Source organism: Poecilia latipinna, unplaced genomic scaffold (assembly GCF_001443285.1).
Source record: "Poecilia latipinna isolate Pla-1442-1.1 unplaced genomic scaffold, P_latipinna-1.0 Scaffold1928, whole genome shotgun sequence".
NCBI lineage: Eukaryota > Metazoa > Chordata > Actinopteri > Cyprinodontiformes > Poeciliidae > Poecilia > Poecilia latipinna.
The window spans coordinates 68,626-94,690 of NW_015114544.1; the positions used below are offsets into that span (position 1 = coordinate 68,626).

General features: G+C 41.9%; 1 protein-coding gene across 4 annotated transcripts in view; it reads left to right on the forward strand.

Annotated features, from left to right (window-relative positions):
* epha4a (eph receptor A4a) overlaps window positions 1–26,065 on the forward strand; it is a 69,595-nt gene that overhangs the window by 31,314 nt on the left and 12,216 nt on the right. The window contains exons 5-11 of one of the 4 annotated variants that reach the window (XM_015015569.1): window positions 6,061–6,396; window positions 16,647–16,771; window positions 16,861–17,020; window positions 18,862–18,973; window positions 21,423–21,481; window positions 21,960–22,073; window positions 22,512–22,721. In XM_015015569.1, the coding sequence (XP_014871055.1) occupies window positions 6,061–6,396; window positions 16,647–16,771; window positions 16,861–17,020; window positions 18,862–18,973; window positions 21,423–21,481; window positions 21,960–22,073; window positions 22,512–22,721 (1,116 nt within the window). The remainder of the gene's footprint in view (window positions 1–6,060; window positions 6,397–16,646; window positions 16,772–16,860; window positions 17,021–18,861; window positions 18,974–21,422; window positions 21,482–21,959; window positions 22,074–22,511; window positions 22,722–26,065) is intronic. The other 3 variants (XM_015015570.1, XM_015015571.1, XM_015015573.1) reach the window with 3 other exon arrangements.

Consider the following 26,065-nt stretch of genomic DNA (forward strand, 5'->3'; position numbering starts at 1 on the left):
GAATGATTTATGGTTGGTATTTGTCTCTAAACCTATTAAAGCTGTTTCTTGTTTCCTGCTGAAAGAGGCCACTTTACAGCAGGCAATATTGTTTTCAACAGCTAAAGCTCCTTCTGGACATTCAGCTTCCTGTAATAGAAATAAGGACGTGCTGCTTATAAATTCCCTGAAGAAAACCTGAATTGTTCTCATTTTAAGTATCTGCTCTGAAAATGATGTCTTTACTTACAGATGTTAACCTGAGATTCTGTTTAGTTCTTTGATGCATTACATAGACTATTTTATTTTCCACGCTGGTAAAGATGTGTTGTTGCAGCAGCATAATATCTCACACTAAAATGTTTAGGAAAATCCTAACTTTGATTTGAGTAGATTTATTCAGTGGTTAATATTGCATGTTATGAAATAATTCATATTAGCATTCCTTTTAATCCCATTTTGCAACATGCTCATTAGTTAGAACATAGAGAGAGATCATCTGTCTTGGTTTGGCCATATGTTTTGGATACTTACCCTTAGGAAAGATCAAATGATGGTCCACTTTTCAGAATGCTGGCAGAATCCCCTCAGTTTCTCTTTAAAATGTCCTGTTTTTTACTTAAAAAAAAAAAAAAAAACTATTTTTATTAGACTTTAAGAGCCATTGTAAGAAAAATTGTCTCACAGCAACACAGATCCTCCACTATGCTTGGCAGTGGACATAAAGGTGCTTTTTCTCACATTTATACGTTCCACTTGGAGTGTTGGTTGCTTATTCTTTCTCTAATCTGACTAAAGCACACCGTTCCAGTTAAAGTCCGATTAGAGTCCAGAAAACTCCAAAAGAGTATGACAGTTAGTTTTTAATCAGGTTGTCACGTACAGCAGATAGGGTCCGATGTTTGTTGGGTGAGTTCTTACCTCCCTGTACTTGGCCATCACCGCTTTGGGTGGTGGCAAGATAAATACCGGTCCTGGTCCAGCCGAGTGACCAGCAGCTGTCTTTTGTAATACAATAATAACACCTCAGTGCAACAGAAAATCATGTATTACTGTTTTAAGGTTCCTAAAAGCTCTGACCACCCTAAAAAAACCAACCAGTAATTTAAAATTGTTAAAAGGGATTAAATGTTGAATTTCTTTATAACTCGGTTTGAGATTATTCTATCAGAAGTATTTAATGCATTTTATATATATTTTTTTTTTATTATGGGCTGTCTGTGTGCACTGTATAGACTAGGCTTTAATAACAGTGTGATATATAAATCCTAAATTCTCTCACTATTTTTACTTTGTTTAAATGGACGAGCTGGGAGGTCATCGTCATTGTCTTGTTAGTCAGGGTGGAATCTCGCGGTGACTGCTGCAAGCAACAGCTGTCGAACCTCATTACTTGGCTGATTTCATAAGACCCGGCTTCATCACCTCCGCGACATTCCTAACTCGGCGGATAGGAGCTGAACATTAGCCCGGCTCCCAGAGCGACCTTTACCGCTCCCCGTCGCCCGGTCAACATTTGATCTCTGAACTTTCACCCTGTCTGTCGACTGCTGTTTTTTTTTTTTTTTTTTCCCCGTTTTTTTTTTTTCTCTTAATTTTTAACCTACATGTTGGAGCTCTGTAATTATGACTGTCACTCACGCAGCATCCATCGGGATCTTGTTTTCATTCGGTTTTTCTTTCGCTCAAAATCTACTCAGAGTCACGAACAGAGCAGAAAAAAAAATCTATTGAAATGATCTCCCAGTTTGGTTTGTTGAAGGTCAGCCTGGAACATGAGCCAGCATCTCTGGTAAATGGGGAACACATATTTGTATGTGTGTGCATGTGTGTGTGTGAAAGAGAGGCGGGGGGGGGCACACTGAAAATGCTTTTCACAGGTCTTGGCTCTCAGTTTGTCACTGGAAGACGACTGTTAGGGTTGGATGCCGTGTAATTCTCTTAGAGTGAGATTGTTTGTGTTACCTCAGCTGTACTCTAGCTGTTAACACCCGTGTTGCTCCTTTTCGTGTCGGCTGTGACTGTTCGTTTGATAGGCCGGTAATGGCCGCTGTATGTGATCACAACAATTGTCTTCCAGATCAGATATAAATCTTCCTCCAGTTCTTTACCTCCCACTCTTCAGCCTGACCTGCGAAATCGCTGGCATGATGAAAAAAATTACACGACTTAATAGAACAGTGGAGGCTTTCTTTGACAGCAACATTGACTTGCTCTGGTATTCTTGTTTTATTTTTGTTCTTTTGGTTCATCGTGATTCAGCGTTTTAGATGATTGTTCCGCTTCTTGTTTTAGTTTAGCTAAAACACATCAGGGTTTAAAATAATCTGGTGAAAGTTCAGTTTCTCTTTGAACCCTTAAACATGTCCGTATTTGTCATGTTGCAGCCACCTTCTACATATTTTATTGGTAATTTATGTGATAGACATAAACAGGAATGCTACACGTCTGGTGTACATTTGCATTAAGCTTTCCTGAGCCAACACTTTGTAGAGGAACCTTTTGCTGCAGTCTCTGCATTCTCTGGCTGTTGGTTTATGGTTCTGTCCTCAAGCCACCTTCAGCCTTTTACTGCTTTTCTTCCAGGATCAACCCATATTTAGTCCCATCCATCTTTCCATCGATGCTGACCAACATCCCCACATCATAATGCTGCTACCACCACCGTTTGCTGTTTATCAAACTCCCAAATTGAGACCCTTGGACTTTTTTTTTTTTTCTATGCCGCTTTCCCAAAAAGCCAAAGTCTGTGGAGTGCATGTCCAATAGTTTCTAAGTTGACAAATTCAAGATTTGATTGTTTTACTGATACACTTCTTGCACTGCCTGTTCATTTCGGTGGATGGCACTGAACATTTTAAATACACGTAGCAACTTTAAAGTCATTAAAATAGTGGAGGAAATGGTCATTCCTGGTGCTTAACTGCAGTTGAGTGAGCAAACATGTGCTACACAATAGTAATCATGCCCAGAGAAGAGCTAGCTGCTCGACCGTGTCCAGGTTAAAAATGGAGTGATTTTTTTTTTCTCTGTTTCGGGATTCTTTGTAACCCTGATGTGTTTCTCAGATTTTTCCTCAGTTTTCTTAGTCACTGCTTTGTAGAGTAAGAGGGAGGAGTGGAGGGAGGAATGAACATAAGCTGGAAGGACTCAAAGGGGGGCGGGAGGAGTGGGCGCTGAATGAACCCCAGCCGGATTGTAATAGCGGGGTCGATGCTCTGGCCAATTTAGCCGGCTCTCTAACGCAGCCCTGCTCAACACTCAACACACGCAACGCCAACAATTACTGATAAAGAGAAACAGAAAGATGGAGCGCTGCAAGAAGGTGATGCGGCTGAGAGGATAGGGGTTTGAAGAGAGGATTTTAGATTGGAAGGGCAATTGAAAACACAACGTGACAGAGAAAAATCAAGCACCTTAACCAGCCCATGGACGAGAAGGAAAATGCGTTTTCAGGATAAAACTTTCCGAACATTTAGAGGCACTTCGTGAAGGTTTTGGAAGCACAGTGGCCCCGTTCTCTCTCCCAGGATTAATTACCGGGTGTCAGTCACAGCCGACGGCTCTCCCACGCTCCCACTGGTGCATTCAGAGAGAGCGACAGGTACCGCCAAAGGTGCTGTGTCTGTGGGCATGCGTGTGCGTGCGGATGTGTGATGAAACGAGAAATTCTGACATGATGTTTAAGACTTTATAGAGTCATGAAAGTTACACAACAGTGTTGTCATGTTTGCCATAGCAACAAACAATCTCTGTGATATGAATAAACACATCCCTACCAGTTTGCTCCCTGATTATAAGTTCCAAGCTTCTTCGCTGTTACGTTTCTGCACTGAGTTTTAACACATCCCTTCATTTATTCTGTCTTTGACTTATTCAGTAGAGTATGAAGGAGGAAATGTTTGTTAATCACAGAAAAACACATTGGGACAGTGGGACGGTTTCTGTTGGAAACATCGTATGGAAGCCCCATGTGCAACTTGTTCTCATTGTCTGAGGCGCTTATGGGGGAAATGAGGTGAAAGAGTAACAGAGGGAAGGAGAGTCGGGAGCAGCAGACAAAAAAAGGGGTCGCTCTGTCACAGTTTTTAATGGGAATTTATTAATAGACTTTCATTGTAGGCTGCAGTTGTGAGAGGGGAAATTGAATGTTGCTAATATTAACGGTCTACATCCTTCCATCTTACAGCTTGTGCAGCCGCTCTTCTCGGTCTATTTCCTGTTCCTTCTTGCTGTAATCCTTCCATCCATTCAGAGCTGCTCCTTTCAAGTTGCTGAGGCTCATTTCTTCTATTTAGACAAACAGACAGTGTTTGTCTTCTCCTTCTGTGCGTTTTCATCTCAATCTTCTCAGCTTTTCGCTCCATATTGCGCGCTCACCAGAAACACATTCGCAAAAATGTTGACATGATAGACGATTAACGTCCGTACATCTAGAGAATATTCTCTAAAAGTACATTTCTAAGATGTTGCTTCATGGATGAAGGCTTTCTCCTTTCATGCGGCAAAACTTCATCATTAACGCCATCGATGATTATTCTTTTTCCAGTCATGCTTTTGTGAAGAGTTAATACGTCTTTTGTAATTTTACGAGACTGCTCAAATGTACGGTTTGGACTTTTAGACGGTGTCTGTACGTGCTCATCTGAACTTTGTGTCATTTGTTCTGTGTGAAATAGCTCAAGTTCAGTCAGATTGCATTTACAATTCAAGGATGTGAAAACCTTTACGAGACCTGTGCTCATAGGCCTATAAAGGCTAATTGAATATCTGCAACACTTAAATCAATAACTGTAGAAACCACCTAAGGCTTCTGTAATTTAAAAATAATTGATAAATGTTATGTGCAAGAAAAATATTCAACTTGGGAAACTAATGCAGCCTACAGAGTGAATACAGGAACTGAACTGTAAACCTATAACAGATGGGGTTCCTCCTAAATTTCAGTGTTCCTCCCTGGAGGTAAGGAAACAAGTAGATGGTGCCAAATGATATCAAAATCTAGAAGGAACTCGCCTCCTTTTGCACCTTAACCTGCCTAATCTCTACACACTTTGCCTCATTTCCAGTTTTTGTTATATACAGCACGGTTAAATAGATTTACTACTTAATGCTTATCCCAGGTTTCTACCTCTGCTGAACGAGAATGTTGTTTTTCTAGAACTAAAACAAGTCACTGTTTTCAGCGACTGAACGCGAGTGTGAACTCTTCTCCCTAAAAAGGAGCTCCTCTTCCCGCACTTCCTGTCCTCTCCTCCGCTCCCGGTGTCTCTGTGAAATCACTCATCGCCGCGCCGCTCCTCCAAAAATAACACTGATAATTAATTTCCGTTGTGAAACGATTCATCAGCGAACTGACTAGCTTTCATATTTCACCCCACATCGATCCCGAGCTCACTCGCGTGCGCTTCATTGGTTAAAGGGAGCGCGAGTCATCCAGGGAAAACGGAGGCAGAGGCAGATGGAGAAAGGCAGAGCGAAGTCAGTAACGGCTGTTTGATAGTGCTAAGGAAAAAAAAAAGAAACAGAAAACAAAACGCATTACTCACAACAGAGCCGACATGTAAAGTGGAAGTGATGAGCTGGAGAGTTTGCATCACTTAGAAACACCGTAGCTGTTTTTTACGAGGCTCAAACGCCACGTAGGCTTTTCATTATAGTGTCAACTTTGACTTTGTCTAAAGTCACGGAGCAGGAGCAAAACCAAATAAATCCCAGGCACTCGCCGCCTTTCAGCTTTCGGATCTGAACAGGGCTCTGCTGCCCTATTGGATTTCAGTTAACATTCTAAACTAACTGAGGGGAAACTGGATCTTCTCCAGCTGTAATGGACAGGACATTAAAAGGGAATTCAAGAAGCCTGAGCTCCCATTAAAGGGACAACCCTGTCAATTATGCATTTACATCTCGGCCATATGTATATGTGTGGAGAGAATTGACTGACAAACCCAGAGGGGAATGAGATCTCTGAAGTCTTTACTGAAAGATATAACCGTTTTAATCTCCTAATCTCATCCACTGTTGATTCACAAGTTATTCTTCTCTCCCGCTGTTGCCAACGTGATTTCTATCCCTCCCCAGGCCCTCCGACCGCACCCCTCCACCTCATCTCGAATGTGAACGAGACCTCGGTAAACCTGGAGTGGAGCCCCCCTCGGAGCTCTGGGGGCCGCCAGGACCTGACGTACAACGTTGTGTGTAAGCGCTGCGGGCCCGACGGCCGCCGCTGCCAGCCCTGCGGCAACGGCGTTCACTTCAGCCCTCAGCAGCTGAGCCTGAAGGGGACCAGGGTGTCCATCAACGAGCTGCAGGCGCACACCAACTACACCTTCGAGGTGTGGGCGGTGAACGGCGTCTCGCCTCAGAGCCCGGGGCCGGAGCAGGCGGTGTCTGTGACCGTCACCACCAACCAGGCTGGTAAGAGGAGCAGTGATTGGCTGATTGTGGGCGACACAACACACAGAGTGTGCCTGGTTTCTGTTAAAGGAATTTGCAAAAAGGTGATTGTGATTGGTAGGGTTTATTAAAAGTATGGTTTTCCCTATGGAAGAAAATGCAATATTAAAAAATATTTCTTTGTAAAGATAGAAATGAGTAATTAGGGATTTAACTCAACACCTTTCAGGTTATCAGTACCTCTGGTAAATATGTGCAAAACCCCACTATTTAAAACTTATATTGCTTTTATTTGAACACAAAGAATATTTGTAATAATAAATAATTATTTATTTATTATAATTATTATTTATTATTTATCACTTAATTTATTTTTTTTAACAAATGACCATATTCTATAAATTAAGAGCAACTAAAACATTTTTATTTTTAATTTTAAGTTGATCAGTGTTGAGGAGCTTTTATTTGTTATCCAAAACTTCCTGCTTCCCTGAAGAATAAATATGACGTTACTTAGTGGGTAATGGTTCAGCGGCACTCTGCAAAAGTGGGAAAGACAAGAGAACATACCAATTTAAGTAAGGCAGCTGTCTGTTGGTCTTTATATGCAATGAAATGACTACAAGATGATGGTGCACCTTTCCAAAAGTATTCATACTTCTTGATTTTTATTCACATTTTATGATGTTACAACTGTAAACTTCACAGAATTACATGTGAAAGTCTGAGATGAAGCACCATCTAATTGTTAAGTAGAAATATAATGATTCATTTGGTTTTCATTAATTTTACAAAAACATTAAATAAAAAAAGTTTGGAATACATTTGTTCTCAGCCCGACCTGAAGCACTGCTATGTAGAATCTCCTCCGACTTTTCCTGCCATCACTCGAGCAAATGTTTTGGGGTACAGTGGACCCTCGCCTGTTCATGGATTTTAGAAAGGAAGGTAGCTCCTGTGGGAAACCCTTTTTTTGTTTGTTTGTTTGTTTATATTCATGGGAAAGCTCTGTTAGTATTCAAAAGTAAAATGCAAGCTTGGGAAGCTGAAATAACAAGTCTCCACGCTGCATGGCACGCAATTGTGTGGCATTTGCAAAACAACCAATCCAGGACCGCCATTTATTTTTCTTGCACACAGCCTAACTTTTGGTTGTCTGTTGAAAAGGAAGGATTGGATGATATATGGCCTTTCCCGGTTATCATAAAAAAACATATGTTGGTTATTTATGGTTCTTATATTTTAAACAAGGCCATTAGTTCATCTTTGTTCCAAGCAGGGACGCAGCATTGGCTCACTCTGCAGCCGTCCCTGCCAAGTCATTGGTTGTTTCCATGGGCCGCCGCGGCCACCGCTGAGCGAGCAACGTTCCCTGCCTGGCCACACCTATGAACATTTTCTGGCTCTGCCCTGCAGTTTTATTACCAACATGATGTTCTCTCAATTGACAATGTTTTGTAATTAATGTAGGTCTGCTTCATGCAAACCCCAAAATCCCCAGAGGTTTTTTTTTTTTTTTTGTGGCTTTTCTGTGTGCGAGTGTGTTATAGAATTGAGAAGCTGTCAGAGTCTTGCTTATTTTTATTTTTGCTTTCATGGTGACAATCTGCATGTGAAAATGTGTTTCCTGAAGTGGTGAGTAGCTTCGGCGGCACCCGGGTGATTACTGTGGGCTGATAGACTAAGCAGTTGGAAATGATTTTCTGCAGTATTTGACTGAAATTTTGCATAATTAGGCTTCAGAATCCTAGGCTGAACATAGGGGCACTGGGCTATATTTAGCTGTGGTGCTAATGAATTAGATGACTTCTATTGATCTGTAGGATTCATTACAAATGTTTGTATATTTGCGTAAGTGTTTCTAGTTATTCCTGTAGAATAAAGCTATGAATACAGAGCTAAAGAGGAGTCCTTCAGCCTGAGGATGCATTCAGAGCCTTCTGTTGTTTTGTCATTTAGTCATTCTGTTACCTGTTGTTGTGCAAATGGATTTTTACAGCCTTTGATCTTTCCTCTTTGTCTCCGTTGCCAACCATTACCTTGGCTTGCTTTACTACTCTGTTCTTGGGTGGCGAACTCAGGGCCTTTTTGTGTCTTTTTTTATTTATTTCTAATTTCCCTCCATGGGAAAAGTGAGTGCCTCCAATAGAGCCTGGTTCAGCAATTTAAGGACACAGTGGCTTGATTTATCAGATGGGATCCAGAAGACAGCGTTGAATGGATGTGCAGCTTGTGGGAAGAGCAGCGAGTCCTGCCAGACAAGCATATGTGGGAGCCGTAATGGAGCGTACCCTAGAGTCTGGGGTCGAATGCACGTACTAGCATGTCAGTTTGGTCACATGGATTCCCCGTTGTGCCAAAAAAGCTCCTAAATGAGCTGTTTCAGACACGAATTCATACAAAGACGCAGCAACACACAAAAACACACACCGAGCAGTGTCCCCCTGAGGTTGCTGGAGGCTAATCTCCTGACTCGACGCTGTAAGATATGGATGATGTTGCCTTTGGCTCCTCGCTTGTGCATATTTCATAAGAGTTCGAAGCTGCAGCTGGAAGCTCTGTCTGTGTGTTTGGTGTGTATTTGTTGAAAGGTGGACGTGCAACATCGAAATTTAGAGCCTACCCAAGTTACAGGAGGAACCTGCTGGGCCCCATAAGCTCTTAAATTTATGTAGAACAAGTCTGCAAACGCAGCAGTTGTATAAAACCTTGAAGGTTGTTTAAAACGGAGGCTATAACAATTAAACACTTTCATAGTTGTTGATACCTGTTGGCAAAGTGAGATCTGTTTTCAAAATGCTTTTAGCATGTGTGCTGCTAGGCTAACTCGCTAAAGCTATGTTTGAGACTCTTATTTTGAAGTAAAAAGGGAAGTCATTCTTGAGTTGTCCTGTTCAGGTGACAAAGTTGGCTAGTAGAGATATTCCCTAACGACATTCAGTGATAAAAGAGTGAAAGACAGAATATAAAAATCTTTTGTCAGAACAGTATCGCCAAAGGATCGTTTCACCGTTTGAAAATATTTCATCATTTCGAGTTCAAAATCTAAAGAAATTCTTCACAACACAGTTTGAGATTCACCAAATCTTTTTTTTTTCTTTAGAAAACATGCAGATTGAGTTTTTACAAAGCAGAAAATCCATAGAATTAAAGATGTATGTACCAGTATCCATAGAGCAGTCAAAGCTGAGCTAGAATGTTTTGCACAAACTACATTCCTTTAAAAACACATTGTGATTTAAATTCAAATTCTAAAATACTTTATTGATCTCAAAGCAAAATTAAATCATTTCTGTTACTGTTATTTTGCCTTTGCATATTCATGTGGACAGTGAAAACACCTTTAACATATTAAATATATCAACCCAACCTCTAACATGACCTATAACTCCAAACGCATCATGCACATTATACATAACAAAAATGGCAGATGACGTTCGTCTTGTAATGTGTTAATGCACCAGTTGTGCTTTGTTTTATTTTTCTTGGTTTGTGTGTGTGTGTGTGTGTGTGTGTGTGTGTGTGTGTATGGAAGCTTTATGCACATGTTCCATACTCCATGTTTAGCTGTATTTACAAAATAGCATTTTGGCCCATTTTGTGTTTCTGTGTTGAATAAAATCATTTCTGGAAATGGTCCCGTTTGGAAGCAGGTCATTTTGAAACCAAAAACCCATTGTAGAAAACACTCTTCTGTGTGGACTGGTCCTAACTCTGATCTGGTCTGTATAACGTCACCCCAACAATGTTATTAATGATGCTTCAGTTTTTTATATTTGATTAATTGATTGATTGATTTTTTTATGCGTATTGAAACCACATGCAGATCAACAAAACAAAATATTAAACTCTGTCTGCACCAGTTCCGATGGACTTAGCTGGAAGTGTGCCCCTGAAAGAATTTCAGCCTAGGGCCTCATGCTGCCTTGGCTCAGTCATGTCTCTATTGCTAAAGATGAACAATGTCTCCATCCATGTGCATCTTGTAATTTATGTGCTCATAAAAGTGAAGGGCTCAAGACTGATTGGATTTCTTCCTTCTACTACTCAGTAGGGGCTTTGGTAGTTCTGGTTTCAGCCTCTGTAATCCACCCAGTGATCTGCTGCCCCTCTCACCCAATTGGCTTTGCCTCATCCAGACATTGTGGATCACAGTTATTATGATGGATTTATTGGGATTTATATGTGCTGTGGAAAAGACACCCACGCCACCGCCTTCCTATAAAGGTTTAGGTTTCAGCTGGAAAAGAAAAAGCTTGGAAAGAGTGGGATCTCCTGTGGATTTGCAGAACGGTGGACTGGAAGAAGGTGCAGCCAATCTAGTCGAATGGAGTCGTAGATCTGTGATCAAGCTTGGATTTGTGTTGGAGGAGGTCAGATTCCGCGTGTCGCCATGAACAATTCCCCTGTCGTAAATCAAGCAGGATGTAACCCTTTCACTCAAACTGCATGGAGAACGGGAGGGGTCAGGGGGGGCCGTCTGCGCTTTGAACTGACCCCTGGCTGTAAATGAACGCTTTTTCCTGCTTTATGAGATCAAGCACTCTATGTGTGAGGGAAAAAAAAGGAACAGAAAGAGTCAGGGAGAGACATGTTTATGTCTTAATACAAAATACTTGGCAGGCTGAGGTGCCTAAAAGTGAATTAGTACATGTGTGTGTGGGCAAGTCTTTCGGCCCACAAGGACGAGAGTTTCCATCTCCACCAGTGCACCGGACAGACGTACATGTGGAAATGTGTTTTGGGAGGTGAAGGCAGACTCTATTCGTGCAGGATCGGAGCAGAGGGGAGGGGGAAGCGCTGCAAGCAGCAGCGGGCTTCTTTGCTCGCTAAAAAACGGCTCCCTGCTTGACTATTTCTCTTCGCTGGCAGTGAAATTGAGCGACTCGAATCTGGCGACCGGGCTCCAATCTGGCGGCCACATGTACAGCTTTGGCTGCGTGTGTCTTTTCATGTTGAACTGCTGTTATTGCAAATGCTCGGGTTCACCGCAGTTGCTCCGAGCAGGGCAAATACTTTGCATCAAACACAACTGCAAAGACAAACTCGTTCACGTAACAAGCCAAGACAAAACCTCAAAACCATAAAAAAAAAAAAAAAAAGGACAGCTTTTCATTCAGATTCCTTTGGGAAGGTGTTCACACAAATCACACCCCAACTCAATGCACCTCTGTCAGGATTTTAGTCATTATTTTACGTTCATGGGTGGTCTGTATGAGTAATGATGCCCTTTTTTTGTTGCAGGTGTGTGCGTGCGCGTGTGCGTGTGGGTGTTTGTCTGTAGTGCTAGTGTTCCAATCCTGAAATGAGATGTGAATATTCATTATGTCTAACACTTATTATTAAACTGCCTCAGTTTGCCCACGCTTCCAGGAGGTTGTAACAAATTGCAGCCTTGGCCCACATATGTAAATTCACCTACTGGGTGCTTTAAAGTCTTATGTGGTCCTTCTGAAACACAGTCACAGGTAAAATGTTTATTCAAATTCACAGTCCTAGTCAGATGTTTACAAACATTGGGTTTTTTAAGGTATAAAAGACCCAATAATGTGTTGGTAAGGATGCAAGTTCAATGAATAAAAAACAAGAATTTGGTTTTATTGTGGGCTTTCTTAAATCTACACAGGATAGAAATTGAACATAGATATCTGAATTCTCACTAATATTTGGTTCAACGTCTCTTAAAAAGATGCAGAGAAACCATACAGACACATTTTGTAGCTGTTTAATAAGGTTCTGGCATTGATGTGGCTCGTAATTTCAGCTATTGCTTTATCAGAAAGAGCGCAGCACAACCCAAGTTGAGGGAGTCTACTTTTAGTCACAGTCCATAAATACTCAATAAAATAAATGTCACGGACATTACCGAAGCTGTTTCACTGCTTTATTTATTCCACAGCCAGTTTGTATTTAAACTGTGCAGTAATTTTCATGTTTGAATACTCAACTGTGTCCAGGTCTCAGCGTTCTAGCTGATGAATTGATCTGAAGTTGAAAAATGAAGATGTTGTCTTCATTATTCCATCCATTTTGAGGAAATCACCAGTATCACTGGCAGAAAAAAAACCCCAACCTGACATTGCCACTACCATTCCTAACAGGTGGTAGAGCGTCCCCAGATTTGGTCGCCTCACCTCGACTAATCCAAAGATACTTCTTGTCACTGGGGTCAGAAAGTTCAGTCTTTGTCTCCTGTGATCATGAAACCTTATTCTGGAAAGGATTTGCCTCATCAATAAGAGCAGCTGCAAACTTATGGAGAGCATGCAGGTGCTGATTTTGGATCTGGATGTAGCATTTCAGTCCATGCTGATGCTTCAACAGCTTCAACGTTGACGATGATGATTTCCTTCTTACAATTTCCAGTTTATGGCTTCCTTGCCTTAGTAGTTCTTTAGCTGATCCAGAACTTCCTGTCATCTAAGAGTAACATTTTGGGTCAGATGAGACCCAAATGAGTGTTTCAGGAGAACCATGATCTCAGGCAGATGTTGGAAGACTTAGATTAAGCTTCCCCAAGTCTTCTCAAAGCCCCGACCTTAACCCTGTTAAATATTTGTAGAGTAATTGTTTGAAAAGTTGGGGTTGTGCCAGAACAGTCTGTTTCAATGAACCCCACCAATTGTGCTAAGCAGCCTGGACAAATATCCAGTTAGATTTAGGCCAGAAGCATTTTTATGAAAAGTGTGTGGAAGTATGTTTGTAGGAATCAATATGTAAGTAGGCTTGTGCATGTTTGAGCATAATTTTGACCCTGTCTGAATTTTAGAAAATTTTAAATATGCTAAAACTTGTGCAACCAATTCTAGTTTAGAATATTTCTAAGGTTGAATAATCTATTAAAAGGCCAAAACTAATGTGACATTTATATCTGTTTTGACCACAATTGTGTCTGTGTAGATGTTTTGTACAAGACTTCACAATAATTCAAATCTGACCTTATATCTCTTTTCTCTTCTGACATCTAATCTGTCTAATTCATCTCAACATGCTATAAAATTTAACCTTGATAGATTATTTTGTTTGCATCTGATCTGCAAAGTCAGATGAGGAGCCTGGAAGGGAAACCACTCAGGAAATCACTCATCTTTATCTTCACATTGGTCAGGGGAAAAATAAAAAGTGCAACAAGAGCAGCGGAACACGATTACGTCGCCATATCTGTCATCTTTGGAGGAAAGATTGATGCTGGGATGATCTTTGGGGAATTAAGCCCCCCGACCTCTCAGGTGTTTCCTTTCTGATTCAGTGGATTCTCGGTCAGCCCCATGAGGGCCTTTAAATTGCCTCTCGCTGCCGGGTAAGATTGATTGGGAGGGATACAAATGGCCACCATCTAATTGTTTAACAGAGACGCCACACATTAGGCCAACAGGATGACACAACCTCGGGTTAATCCTTTTACCAAGTGATGTCTGCAATTCCATCCCTCTCCATCTCCATCAAGACGCCCACCCACCCCAAACCGTCTGCCTGACTCCTTCCCTCCTCCTGCTGCTGCTTCTTCAGCTCAATGAAACCCAATCCATGGCTGGTGCTTGAATTCCAGGCCCGTTTGAACTCAATCCCTGACTAAAAGCAGGGGGTTTGTTAGGCTTAACTTGAAGGTTCTCCTCCCTGGAGTCCCCAGTCAAAGTGATGAGAATGTATATAGTGTCATAGATAATCCAATCATAATCGGTGGATCGGGGTCCCCTCATTAATCATCCCACTGTAATTTCTTAAAAGGCAGATGGTCTGGAATGAGTAAGGTTACAGTAATCGCAGAGGGGCAGAGGTCGAAGATTCCCTCCGTTTGGACCCTGAAGAACAGATGTCCGACATGAGGTTACCTGGCGGTTTGTGGACATGTTTTTGTTTTAGCTGCTGTGGAAAAATAAATTAGCTTTCCTCGAAAGTGCTGGAGACGTTTTCTTCTTTTTCTCACTGCAGATCATCTGTCATTCCTTCTTGTCTGATTCCAACTGAGTCCTTAAGAGTTCCTCTCGCTTTCAACACTATCTCTCCCATAGCCCTAAATTCTCCTTTGTAACAATGAGAGTGTGCATAACCCAATTTTGGCCCTGTCACACCTCCTGAAGATAAAGGTGTGATTTGTGTGCCGGTGATGCGCCGAGGGGAGGGAACAAGTGTAGGCCGTAATCTGTGCTTTAACCTTCACGTGTTAAAGGCATCTATGCGCAGACAGCGCTGCTGTTTGAAATATGGCCTCATTATCAGCTGCAGCAGAAAGAGCTTAAGATAAGATCACACACTGGAGCTTTAATGAAAACCAATTGATTTTCTCTGTTTAAAGCCGAGAAAAAAACATGAAGGTGTTGAGCTCATTTAACTTCATTCAATCTCTTTGTAGCTATGCAGGTTTTCTCAGGGTGACCTGGCAATCTGCAATGAATGAAGTTAGGAAAGTGTCTGAGGCGGTTTCATTGAATCACACCATTAGATCAGAAATACACTCCACCTTTGGCAATTCATGTGTTGCACGTCCAATTTTGAATGGAAGTCAAATTCAGAGAGGCATTAAAACAATTGCATCATTGTCTGGCCCTGAACTTTGACTTTCTCAGCAGGAGAAATATAATAAGATTAAAAAGTGTTGTGCAAAGTAGACTTAAAGGGATAGATAAGACTTTTTTGTGTGTGTTTCTGTCAATTTATCATGATGTAATAAATTCCTCATCTGTAGTAAGTAGATGTCCCGGTGAGATTGTTGAGAAGTTAAGAAGTCCTTTGCTGATTTTAGAGATTTAAAACTCAAGTGAAAATGTTTATATCCATAGGAAACTGTTGTCAAGGCTGTTGTAGTTTTATCAGTCAAAAACCAACCATGCTAACGTGGTAAAGTTAATTTGACGGACGCTAACGGCTGTATCAATCTGCCTGATCATCTGTGACTCATCAATCTACTCTAAATCTGCCATCTACTCTAAACAGTGGAGCAAATTGATTTCTCGTCAGGCTGTCATTTGTGCGGCGGTGTCAATGACAGAACATTCCTGTGTTTCTGTTGTTCTCATTCTGTAGCCAGGGGAGACTTTCTCATGAGCTCTCAAACAGGTGATGCAATTTACGTCCTACGCTCGTGTGTAAATGCAAACAATGCTAAGCAGAAATAGCAACAAACTTAACTACAATTTCTTGTAAAAGCTGCAATGGCCACTACAGAATATTTTCACATTGACTTGTTTTAAATAGCTGATTGTGCAAATCTATCTGATTATTGGTGTGCTGGGATCATTCCAAAGCAACTTAAAGAGACTTAGAGTATTTTCAGACTTAGAGTGGCCTGGCAAGTAGCAGCTTATGAGGTAGCTCGACACAACTGGCTCCCTCGGCCAACATGACCTTTTTTGTAGGAACATTGACTCTCGTTGGTCAAGAAACCACTGACAGACTAAGCGTGTTTTCACATATGAGGTGTTTAGTTTATTTAAAATAAGCTCTGGTTCACATATCCTCTTATTTCAGTTTGTTTATGTACTAGGGGGCAGACCGAAATAGCCGTACTGAGACTGTTTGCAGCAGGTGGTCATGGTACGGTTCCAAACAGACTCTAGAGCCCTTTGCTTATGTTTGATTCAGAACAGCTACCGGGTGTACATGGCCAGGAAAACCCAAATGTTTTCCCAAAGCCAACTGTGTTGTATTGTGCCGTACAGTAAACAAACTAATAAACAAAGCATCTTTTTTGTAAGGAATAAAAATCAATTAGGTTTACTTGTCAAACCATTTTTTGATTAAATATTGAGAGAACCAAACTAATGACATGATGAAGTTCCTTGTGTTTTCTATGAACTCAGAGCGCAACATGTTTCCACCCCAGACACATCTTACCTGTAAACAGGTTGCATATTCTATATGTTTTATTTTTATATATAGAATATGTGATATATATATATATATATATTTTTTTTTTTACATATTGGGTTTCTTTTATATGTGAAAAGAAACCCAACTATTTAAAAGTTAACCTCATCAACTTACTAGAACAAAAGTAAAACTACATGTGACAAACGCACAAAACACCGTTTGTGTTTTAGCGTAAAAGCAATACCTGTTATGGGTTTTCACAATATTTGACAGTGTGATGTTTTTATATTTTCATGACGTAAAGCACTTTGAATTGCATTGTTGCTGAAGTGTGCTATACAAATAAACTTGATTGACTGATACATTTTCTACTACTTTTTCTCCAAAATGCTCTCATAATAACTTTGCTAAACTAGTCAAAAATAGTAAACTATACTTCTTTTTTCTCTGTCTTTAATCAGCCCCTTCTCCAGTAACGTCCATCCAGGCAAAGGACATCACCAGACACACCATCTCACTGGCCTGGCAGCCACCGGAGAGGTCCAACGGTGTCATCCTGGAGTATGAGGTCAAGTATTACGAGAAGGTAAGTGGTGCTTATGAGATCGAAGGTCACAGATCGAAGTTTCAAAAAAGCAACTTTTGAGTAACTGATTGTCTCTTTGCCATCCTCAGGACCAGAACGAAAGAAGCTATCGTATCATTAAAACATCGTCCAGAAGCACGGACATCAAGGGCCTCACCCCTCTCACCTCTTATGTGTTCCATGTGCGTGCTCGGACTGCCGCCGGCTACGGTGAATTTAGCGGACCCTTTGAGTTCATGACTAACTCCGGTGAGTCTCATAACAGCACAGCCTCTCCTCAACTTGTCTTGATGACATCACTGTCACAGAGCAGAACAGGCAGGACGCCATGCCAGAGTTGCCACATCATTTTATGAACAATCTCACATTGATAGCATCTTTTATGAGGTTTTCTCCTCATCATATCAGAGTGATTAATCACAACCTGTTGTCTATAAAACATAAATTATGCTGCTCCCCAGAACCTGACTGGCAACTTATGTCTCAGCATCTGGGCCAGCCACGGTTCAGGCTGGAGGTTTTAAGATAGCGGGACCTAGTAACCTTATCGCCAGCTACAGTTCAGAACTTGGCATCAGCTTCTCAGATTGCACCGACCTGGCTGCTGTATCACCCGTTACAGCGTCCCTCAGTACAGCCACATAACTGGTTAGTCACAGAAAGTTATTTTTGAATTTTTGAGATTCCGGTTTCTGTAGATGTCTTAACGGAAAGATGTTGATGCTCTGAATATAACGTCAGCTTTTTAGCATTTTATATCTATTTACACAATGTTCTCTCAGTCTCGGTGCCATGAAGCCGTTACAGAAAACTCAGTGTTGTTGAAAACACAGTCGTCATTCTGTTGTAGATTTTCTACTGGGCTCTGCAATACTTTTGTAAACAGAGGAGTTTGTGGGTCTCCTGGAGGATTTCCCTCTTTGTCAGTTCTTACCCAAATTTCATTCCCACATGTTGCCATATTGTCTCTTCCTCATCACTTAAACAGCCGACTTCATACTGATGTTTAGGCAGGGCAAATCTCTGTCTTGTAGTAAGTCATTTTTTATCGATGTAGATAAAATATCGTGAAAAAATACTCATATATGTCACTTAATATCATTTTTTTATGTTTGCAGATTGTATATTACATTTTATAGTGTTTTTTGTTGTTGCTTTGAAACGGCATAGTCAAGTTAACTCTCATGAACTAAGACAGATTATGCTCCTTAAACAAAGCCAAAGATGGATTTCTGCTGGTGAATGCTGCATTTTCTGAAATACATTTCCTGACAGAGAACTATGGGCAGATTATAGATCATAACTTTAAGGAATCAGTTATCAAAGTACTTTGGGAGGTGAAGAAACTGCAAATGGATGGAAAGGTGGAGGGATGAATGACCCACATCTGTTTGTCGTTCCCACACATCGAGGCGAGCATTTATTGACATTTATTAAATGCCTAATAAATATGTAATATGGCATTTTTTTTAAAAAAGTTGATTGATTTTTAGGACTAAGAAACTGATGATTTCATTATGCTCTAAATCAGTGGTTACATTTGCTTGCACTTCTCTGTACGACTATAAAATCAGTTTGACTTTGCTGCTGTTTTACCAAAGTGAGCCTTTTATTCCAGTAACTCTGCGTACTCAGTCCAACCAAATAACTGTCTATTATTCCCTAACATTCACCGTCACCTTGTAAAATTCATTGCATGTACATTAAATTAAAGTGACAGAGGTGCACTAAAAGACCCAGGTGTCCTCTTTGTGATGCAGAGGCACAGCGGCACATGATAATGACACGGTCAAGCACACATCCTAATGGGTCATCATTGTCTCCCAATGAAGCATGCGGAGCAGCCAATTTTGCGGGGAGGACTGTAAAATGGAGGCAGGGGGAACAAACACTGTGCTGCATAGGGGAGGATGTAGGAGGAGATCAGTTACTTTGACAAACACACAATGCACAGCAGCTCTTTGATGCGCGGCAGCTCGGTCAAGCATAATGATGTTGACTTTTCTCTTTGTCTCCCTCTAACATTCCTCACTTTCTACTTCTCTTTTCTTTCCCTTCTTTCCACTCCCTTCAAATCCTTTTCGCCGCAGTCCCAGCTCCCATTATAGGCGACGGGGCAAACTCCACCGTGCTGCTGGTGTCTGTGGTGGGCAGCGTGGTCCTTCTGATTATCCTCATCAGCGCTTTCGTCATCAGCCGAAGGTGAGTGTCATCCCCTTCTTCCCCTCCGCTATCCCTCCTGCTTTCTGTCTCCTCCTCATTCCCTGCAGCTGAGGGATGTCTTCCTCGGGGGTCGGAAAAAGCAGCTGTCAGGAAAGTCATTCACAAATATGCGCACATCCGCACCGCCAGGCAGCTTGTAGAACTGGCTCACGTCAGATGAGTGATGACTTGCCACACCGGAGACGTGATTGACAGCCCCGACAGCTGAAGAGATGCAATCAGCGACCCCTCACTCCCTGTCTCCTGCATCCACCCCCCAACTCCTCTCCTTCCTTGTTGTCCCCCCCCCGCCCAACTCCCTCTATCTCCCTTATAGCTGCGGCAATCACGGCTGCTGGTTATTTTCCCCTGCTGCGGTTTTCTGTCCGCCAGGAAAATAATAAAAATATAAGAATGACACAGAGACAAATAGAAGTGAGAAAGAAAAAGAAAAAGGAAGAGCAACAGGAGGGACAATGAGATAAACGGGCAAGAATACAGAGAGAGTTAGATGGAGAGGCATCAGGTGGATTTGCAGTGACCCAATCTCAGAGTGTTAACCGGGCAGCAGGACAAAGCGCCGTCACACAGATGGGATTACATGCAGATGGGCTGTCTCACCTCAGGGTGTTAACCACACTCCCAACGTGTGTGTGTTTGTGTATTGAAGGTGTAAATGTGTGTATTCTTATGCAGGAAGAAAAAAAAAAGTTTTGCATGTGTGACTACAGAGAGGAAATATAAGTGTCACGTGTGTTGATTCCTGCCTTTGTGTGCCTTAATATGGACACTAGATCATTGCTGTGTGTTGGTGTGGAGAATGATGATGACTGAAAGAGGCAGTTGGTTGTGTGTGTGTGTGTGTGTGTGTGTGTGTGTGTGTGTGTGTGTCCTCTTTTTTTTCCATGTGATTGCCTCTCTCTCTCTCCAGCCAAGCAGGTGGTTCTCTCGGCCCTTTTTTATATGCATGCGATGGCCGCTGTCATTGTGCTGCTGTGGCCAGCCTGTGATTGTAGGGAGGGACTGCAATCACGTTGCCGTTTACCATCATTGCACAACCATTGCTCGGGGACAATGTCTCACACATGTGGTCATTCCCACCACTGACCTGTGCATCAATATGAACACAGATGTCAGGCGTCCGGAGGGATTTTTAGAGCATTTTCTTTTTGTCGTCCCTTTTTCAAGTCCTTCAAGCTGTTCCATCTTTAATGTTCTTCCAGATCAGTTCCAGCCGAATATCACTATCAATCCTGTAAAAAACAAAAAGTACACCTTTTAATAATGATGCTCTGCCTGGTAACCCGAACAGGACAACTGGCTGGTTGCTAAAAATCCAACTTTCAGTTATTGGTAAATGCAAGAAGGTAACCTCAGAATACAGAAGACTGAAAGATAGGTGTTTTCATTATCAGTATGGTGTTCAAACGTACCTTCATAGGAAGCAAAAAGATCTAAGCTAGGTTTATAGTTGACACATTGAACAGGGCACAAGGCTTCCTGCCAAATGGGCCGTCCTCTCCGCTGGCCTCGCTTACTGTTGCGGCACCGGGTCGGGTACCTCTGAACTTAAAAGCACGACTATAACTCAGCCTTATCTGGACTTCATTCAGACTGCAAGAGAGTCAGACTTTGACAGATAACAGGACGGCTAAGCAGAGCATAGCAAATAGCTCTGTTTTCTCTTTTCAAACGTTGAACCTCTATTATTTATGGAACATACAGGACTGGAAGTCTGTAGCTTTTTGGAATCTAAATGTTGTGGCAAAGATCTAAGTTATTTAGGGAGCATCACAAAATGCTCCCTTCTTTACTCATAATATAAACACACTGGAAAAGCTAAAAACAAAAAACTATTTTAATGCTAGTTTTATACCTACATACATTATTATTTAGGTCAAAGATTTACAAAAACGGTGATCGAAAATCTGCTACATATTCTAATTGCTATATCTCTAATAATAATGGAAAAATAAAGGCTTCAAAACATCAGTCTTTATATAATTTATTTATATAATGTGCTTCACTTAATGAATTGATTTATTGAAATATATTCTATTTCTTTGAATATTAATCTGTATTGTTTATGGTATTCTCACAGAACATCAACCTAGGGTGAAAATGCTGTGGTTTACAGTATTTAGGCAAATGTTTAAAACAAATAATCTTTTGTTTCCGATAATCAAATTAAGGCCAAAATTAGGCCTTTTTTTTAATTGGAAAACAAAATAAATAAAATTAGATTTACCTCATGCTCACTTGCGTATTTATGTAGTGCAGCAAAAACTTCAGGAATACTGTCAGGCATTCTGCCTTGCTTATAGTTTCTTCCAGGCTAACTGAGACACGTTGACTTCTAGTCTGACTGTAACTCTGAATATCAGATATATTGTGACATATTTTGAAAACCTAACATGACTGATTGTCCTGTTTTCCTTTTTGTCCCCAGAAGGAGTAAATACAGCAAGGCCAAGCAGGACTCTGACGAAGAGAAGCACTTACACCAAGGTAACTCATAGTTCGCCGTCCACCTACGCGCTCTGTAATTGAAAACCATTAGTGCTGTCAGGTGTGCTCATGTGCATGCACTCTAAACCGCAAACGAGTCCCATAAAATGGGGAGAAAAACAAACTATTTGGAAGTTAATGTACTTGCTTGCTAACATGTTTCAAACACCTCATTATCAAGTCATCAGCGTTGTTATTTGCGTGCCAGAAGAATTTCAAGTTAATGAGCTCCATCTTCATCAGAGTCCGCCACTATGACATGAAAAGCAATAGAGTCACAGTGTGAAGTGAGGTATGGAGGGAAGTGAGGAGGAAAAGGAGGAGGAGGAGAGGATCCAGAGAGGAAGGCAGTGTAGCCTGCAGCGTGATGGAAATAAAGAACAGATGGAGGGTGGAGAGCAGAGTTGCCTAAATGGATGAACCTCACCCTTTCTTTCTCTGTTTTTGCTTCTTTCCCTTCCATCCTTTCTTTTCTCAGGAGTCAGGATATACGTTGACCCCTTTACCTACGAGGACCCGAATCAAGCCGTCCGCGAGTTTGCCAAAGAGATTGACGCTTCCTGTATCAAGATCGAGAAAGGTATTGGAATCGGTAAGGAAAATAAAAGCTTCGTTTGGACTCTTTAAATGCTTTCAGACTTCACTTTATTTTTAGAGCAATATCACAACAATGCTAGAAGACATTTGTTATACCTTAAGAGAAGTCACGAGGCAGTAAAAAAAAAAAAAAAAATCAACACAAGCTAAATATTCTGTCTGCGCTATTCCTGTGGCCAGAGAAAAGTCATCCAATGACAAAATAATAAAGCGAAAGAATCAATATCCATTTCCTCTTCTTTTTCTGCTCCAATGGATAAGAGAACGAGGAGGCCAAAAGGGGATTAAAAAGACCCTGATCAATGTTAAAAGTGGAACCCTTCAAACCTGCAGACACGCACACACATACACATAGACACAAACACGTTTTGATTTGATTTATGGTATCTGAATCAGAACGTTCATTTATCATTGCGCCACATCTTGAATGCAGCCTGTGTGTTCTCAGGAGAATTTGGTGAAGTCTGCAGCGGTCGCTTGAAAATGCCTGGCAAGAGGGAGATCTGCGTGGCCATAAAGACACTGAAAGCTGGCTACACCGACAAGCAGAGGAGGGACTTCCTGTCGGAGGCCAGCATCATGGGCCAGTTTGACCACCCCAATATCATTCACCTGGAGGGTGTGGTCACCAAATGTACGTTCAGTATGTAGCTGTTTCCTTCTTCTAGCATTAAAATAGGACTCAGATGGGTGGGAGGGATTGTAATGAAACTCAGCTCCCACACTCGCAACATTTACACACACACACACACACACAGTTACTGTTATATCATTATTAGAGGCACAGAAAGGTCATTCATTTCTGCTGTCTCCAGTAAAAAAAATCTAACAATAAATCATAATAAATTACATATTTCAGGGAAGGTGATCATGGGGACTAACCAGTCTCTGGCACCAGCCAACATTTACAGCTGACACCATGTACAATAATTGAGTATAAGCAGTGCCTTGCAAAAGTCGTAGTAGCCTTTTAAATTCTTCACATTTTGTTTCTTACGAGCTCAAACTTAACAGCTAACTGATTACTGCGATGTCGTCCATCAAATCCAACAAGCTGGACAAGAGTAACATTATTTAGAGAGGCAGCCATTGTTGAGATGAAGCAGAAGAAGCCCTGATAGCAGTTTGCTAAGACCCTTGTAGAAAACGCAGCAAACATGGAAGGAAGTGCTCTGATGAGGCTAGACCAAAATGAAACGTTTTGGCCTACATGGAAAATGCTACGTGTGGCAGGAAACCAACGCTACACCTCACTTTGAAAACTGGGTCCTCACCATGACACTTGATGCTGGCAGCATCTTGGATTTCTTTAGTAGGGACACAGAAGCTAGTCAGAAGTGATGCTAAGATGGATGGAGCAAAGTACAGGACAATCCTGGCAGAAAACCACTTAGTACAACAAGCACCTAGAGATGTAGTAGGATTGTTTAGATCTGATTTGGTTTACATCATGTCTAAATTCAACTAGGCATCTGTGACAACACTTGAAAATGTCCCCAAATGTTTTCTGTCCAATCTTTCTAAGATTGAGCTACTTAGCACGAAAGACAAAAAGCCTCTAGCAGCAGAGCTGGTACATACCCTCAAAGACTTTCAGCCGCAATTGCAAGGAAAGGTGGCTCTGCAAACTGTTGGCATAGGGGGTTAAACACAATTTATCTCTTCAAATCATGCGTCATTTTTCTTGCTGTTTTGTACTGATTTATGTTGGTTTATCAAATGAAGGCCCACTAAAATGCATTGTTGTTTGTGGTTTAACATGATAAATATGAGGGAGAAAAATACAGAGGTGTGAACACTTTCGGAAGACACAATATATGTGTGCTGTATGGTAGAGGTAGGTTTTGTCCATATGGATTGGGTCCTGCTTTGGGGAGGGGGAGGCAGTGTTAGAGGTAGCTGGGCATTAGGATGGGGGTGTGTTGGGGGGCTAATGGGTCCAGGAACAGGCCCTTCAGCACAGCTCCAGACTCATTAATCATGGTGTCAGCTGTAAATGTGTTTGGGGTTAGGGAGTGATACCCTATCCTTCTCTATCTGCTTCTGCATGGTCACAGAACACCGGCCAAATTTCTCTCCCTGTGCCCTTGGCACTCTCCTCCTCTCTCTACTTCCCCATCAACCCCTCGTCCCCTTTCACACCTTCGCTTCATGGTATTTGTGAAGCTATAGGTGAGTGCGTGTGCAAGAATGTAGGGAAGTCTTTTTGGCGGTTACCATAGCTGATGGCCGGCCTGGCGTAGATGGATGGAGTGTCTGAATGCATTGCGACACAACAGCCCAGCCATATCTTAGCTAGATAACGCTGTCTCTACCCCTGTCATACTTGTTCGCCTTCACACACGCACGGCAATGGTGACATGCACAAACACAAGCACACTCTTTGTCCTGCTGGAGCTGAAAGTGCACAGTGGCACAGGCAGAATTGCTTATCACCTATCACACTGCTCACCACGCAGAATGACCTCTCAGACCCAGACAAAGGGAGAAAGACAAAGTAAAGGGGGATAAGAGGGAGGAAGGAGAAGAAGCTGCAGAGGAGTGGTGGCCAAGAAAGGTGCAAACAGTTGCAGAGAGGGATAGGCAGGGAAGTAGTTAGGAGCTGAGAAACGAGAGAAAGCAAAGAATGCAGGAGTGGACAGTGGTGGGACTACTGAACCGGCTGAGAGATGAAGAAGAAGCAGATGGTTTGCATGGCAGTGACAAAGGCCGACTCGAACGCCGAGGCAAAGAGAACATCCGATAACTCCCACTCTCTCCACCCATACTTTTGAGAGCTTGATACAAGGTTTGGGCAAATGAGTCCTTCACACTTGAGAGTGTCAGTGGAATCTATTAAAAATCCATTATTTGAATTGTATTCCTCTCTCCATTACAATCAAGTTAAAAGGAATTCTCAATTTGGCCTCAGTTTGCTGGCATGTCCAACTGAGCCAATTAAGGCTTATTAATAATGGAGGAACTCCAAATAGGCACTAAACTCCATAAATGTGCAAAGATCTGTCACTGAAGACTGCTGGCTGTAGTCCACCATCCTGAAGCATGTGTATACTTAGTGTTTCTATCATGTCAGTGTGTAATTAAAATCTAGCCTCCATTAGAGCTTGAAATCAGATGTGATATGTTTCAAGGCTGATTTACATAAAGTTGGAGAATGCTAATTTCCAACCGATCTGCTCTTAAAAGCAGATTGTGGCGAGGTGCAGGCGTTAGAGAGCCAGCAACTCCCCCAGCGTTGCACCCCCTGTTGCGTTTTCCCCAAACTCCACGGTTTTGTTGGCAGGTGATAATCGGCCCTCTGATGCAGCCCCTCGCCCAGAGTTCATTGCCAAAGGCGGCAGGGCGTATTCAGTAAACAAGGAATTAGCATGCAAATGGGCTGGAGGGAAGAGGGCGGGGCTGGGAAGGCGAGAGTTTAAGGTCGCAGGTCAGACGCTCCTCAGAGTTTATTGCGCAGCTGTCAATCACCGGCAGCCCCAGGCCAGGGGCTTGCAACAAAGAGAACAAAGATGGCCGACAAAGAGGACCCCCACTTCTCCTCCAACTTTAGTTCCACTTCCTCTTTCTGGGCATCACTGGAGTCCCCCATAATTAAGAGAGTGCCAATCATGCAGTGTGTAAGGGGCTGACTGACGGCCTCTTGGTGTGGCTGGAAGCCTGCTTTGGGGCCGAAGAACTTCACCTTGAAGACCCTCGTTTCCAGTTGCTCATCTGGCTTTCTGCTCCTTTTCGCATTCTGTTGGGTCACAGAACTTGTCCAAGCAGCAAGATTTAGTCAGGGTTTTTCTTCAAATAAATAAGCTTTTTATAGTGCGTTGATATCTCCCCAACTTTTTTTTTTTTTTTTTTTTTTTTTTACATTTTGTCACTGTACAATGACAAACCTCAATTATCTTAGTGGGATTTTATGCGCTAGACCAGGGGTGTCAAACTCAATTTCACCGAGGGCCACTGCAGCATATTGGCCCCCCTCAACGGGCCACATTG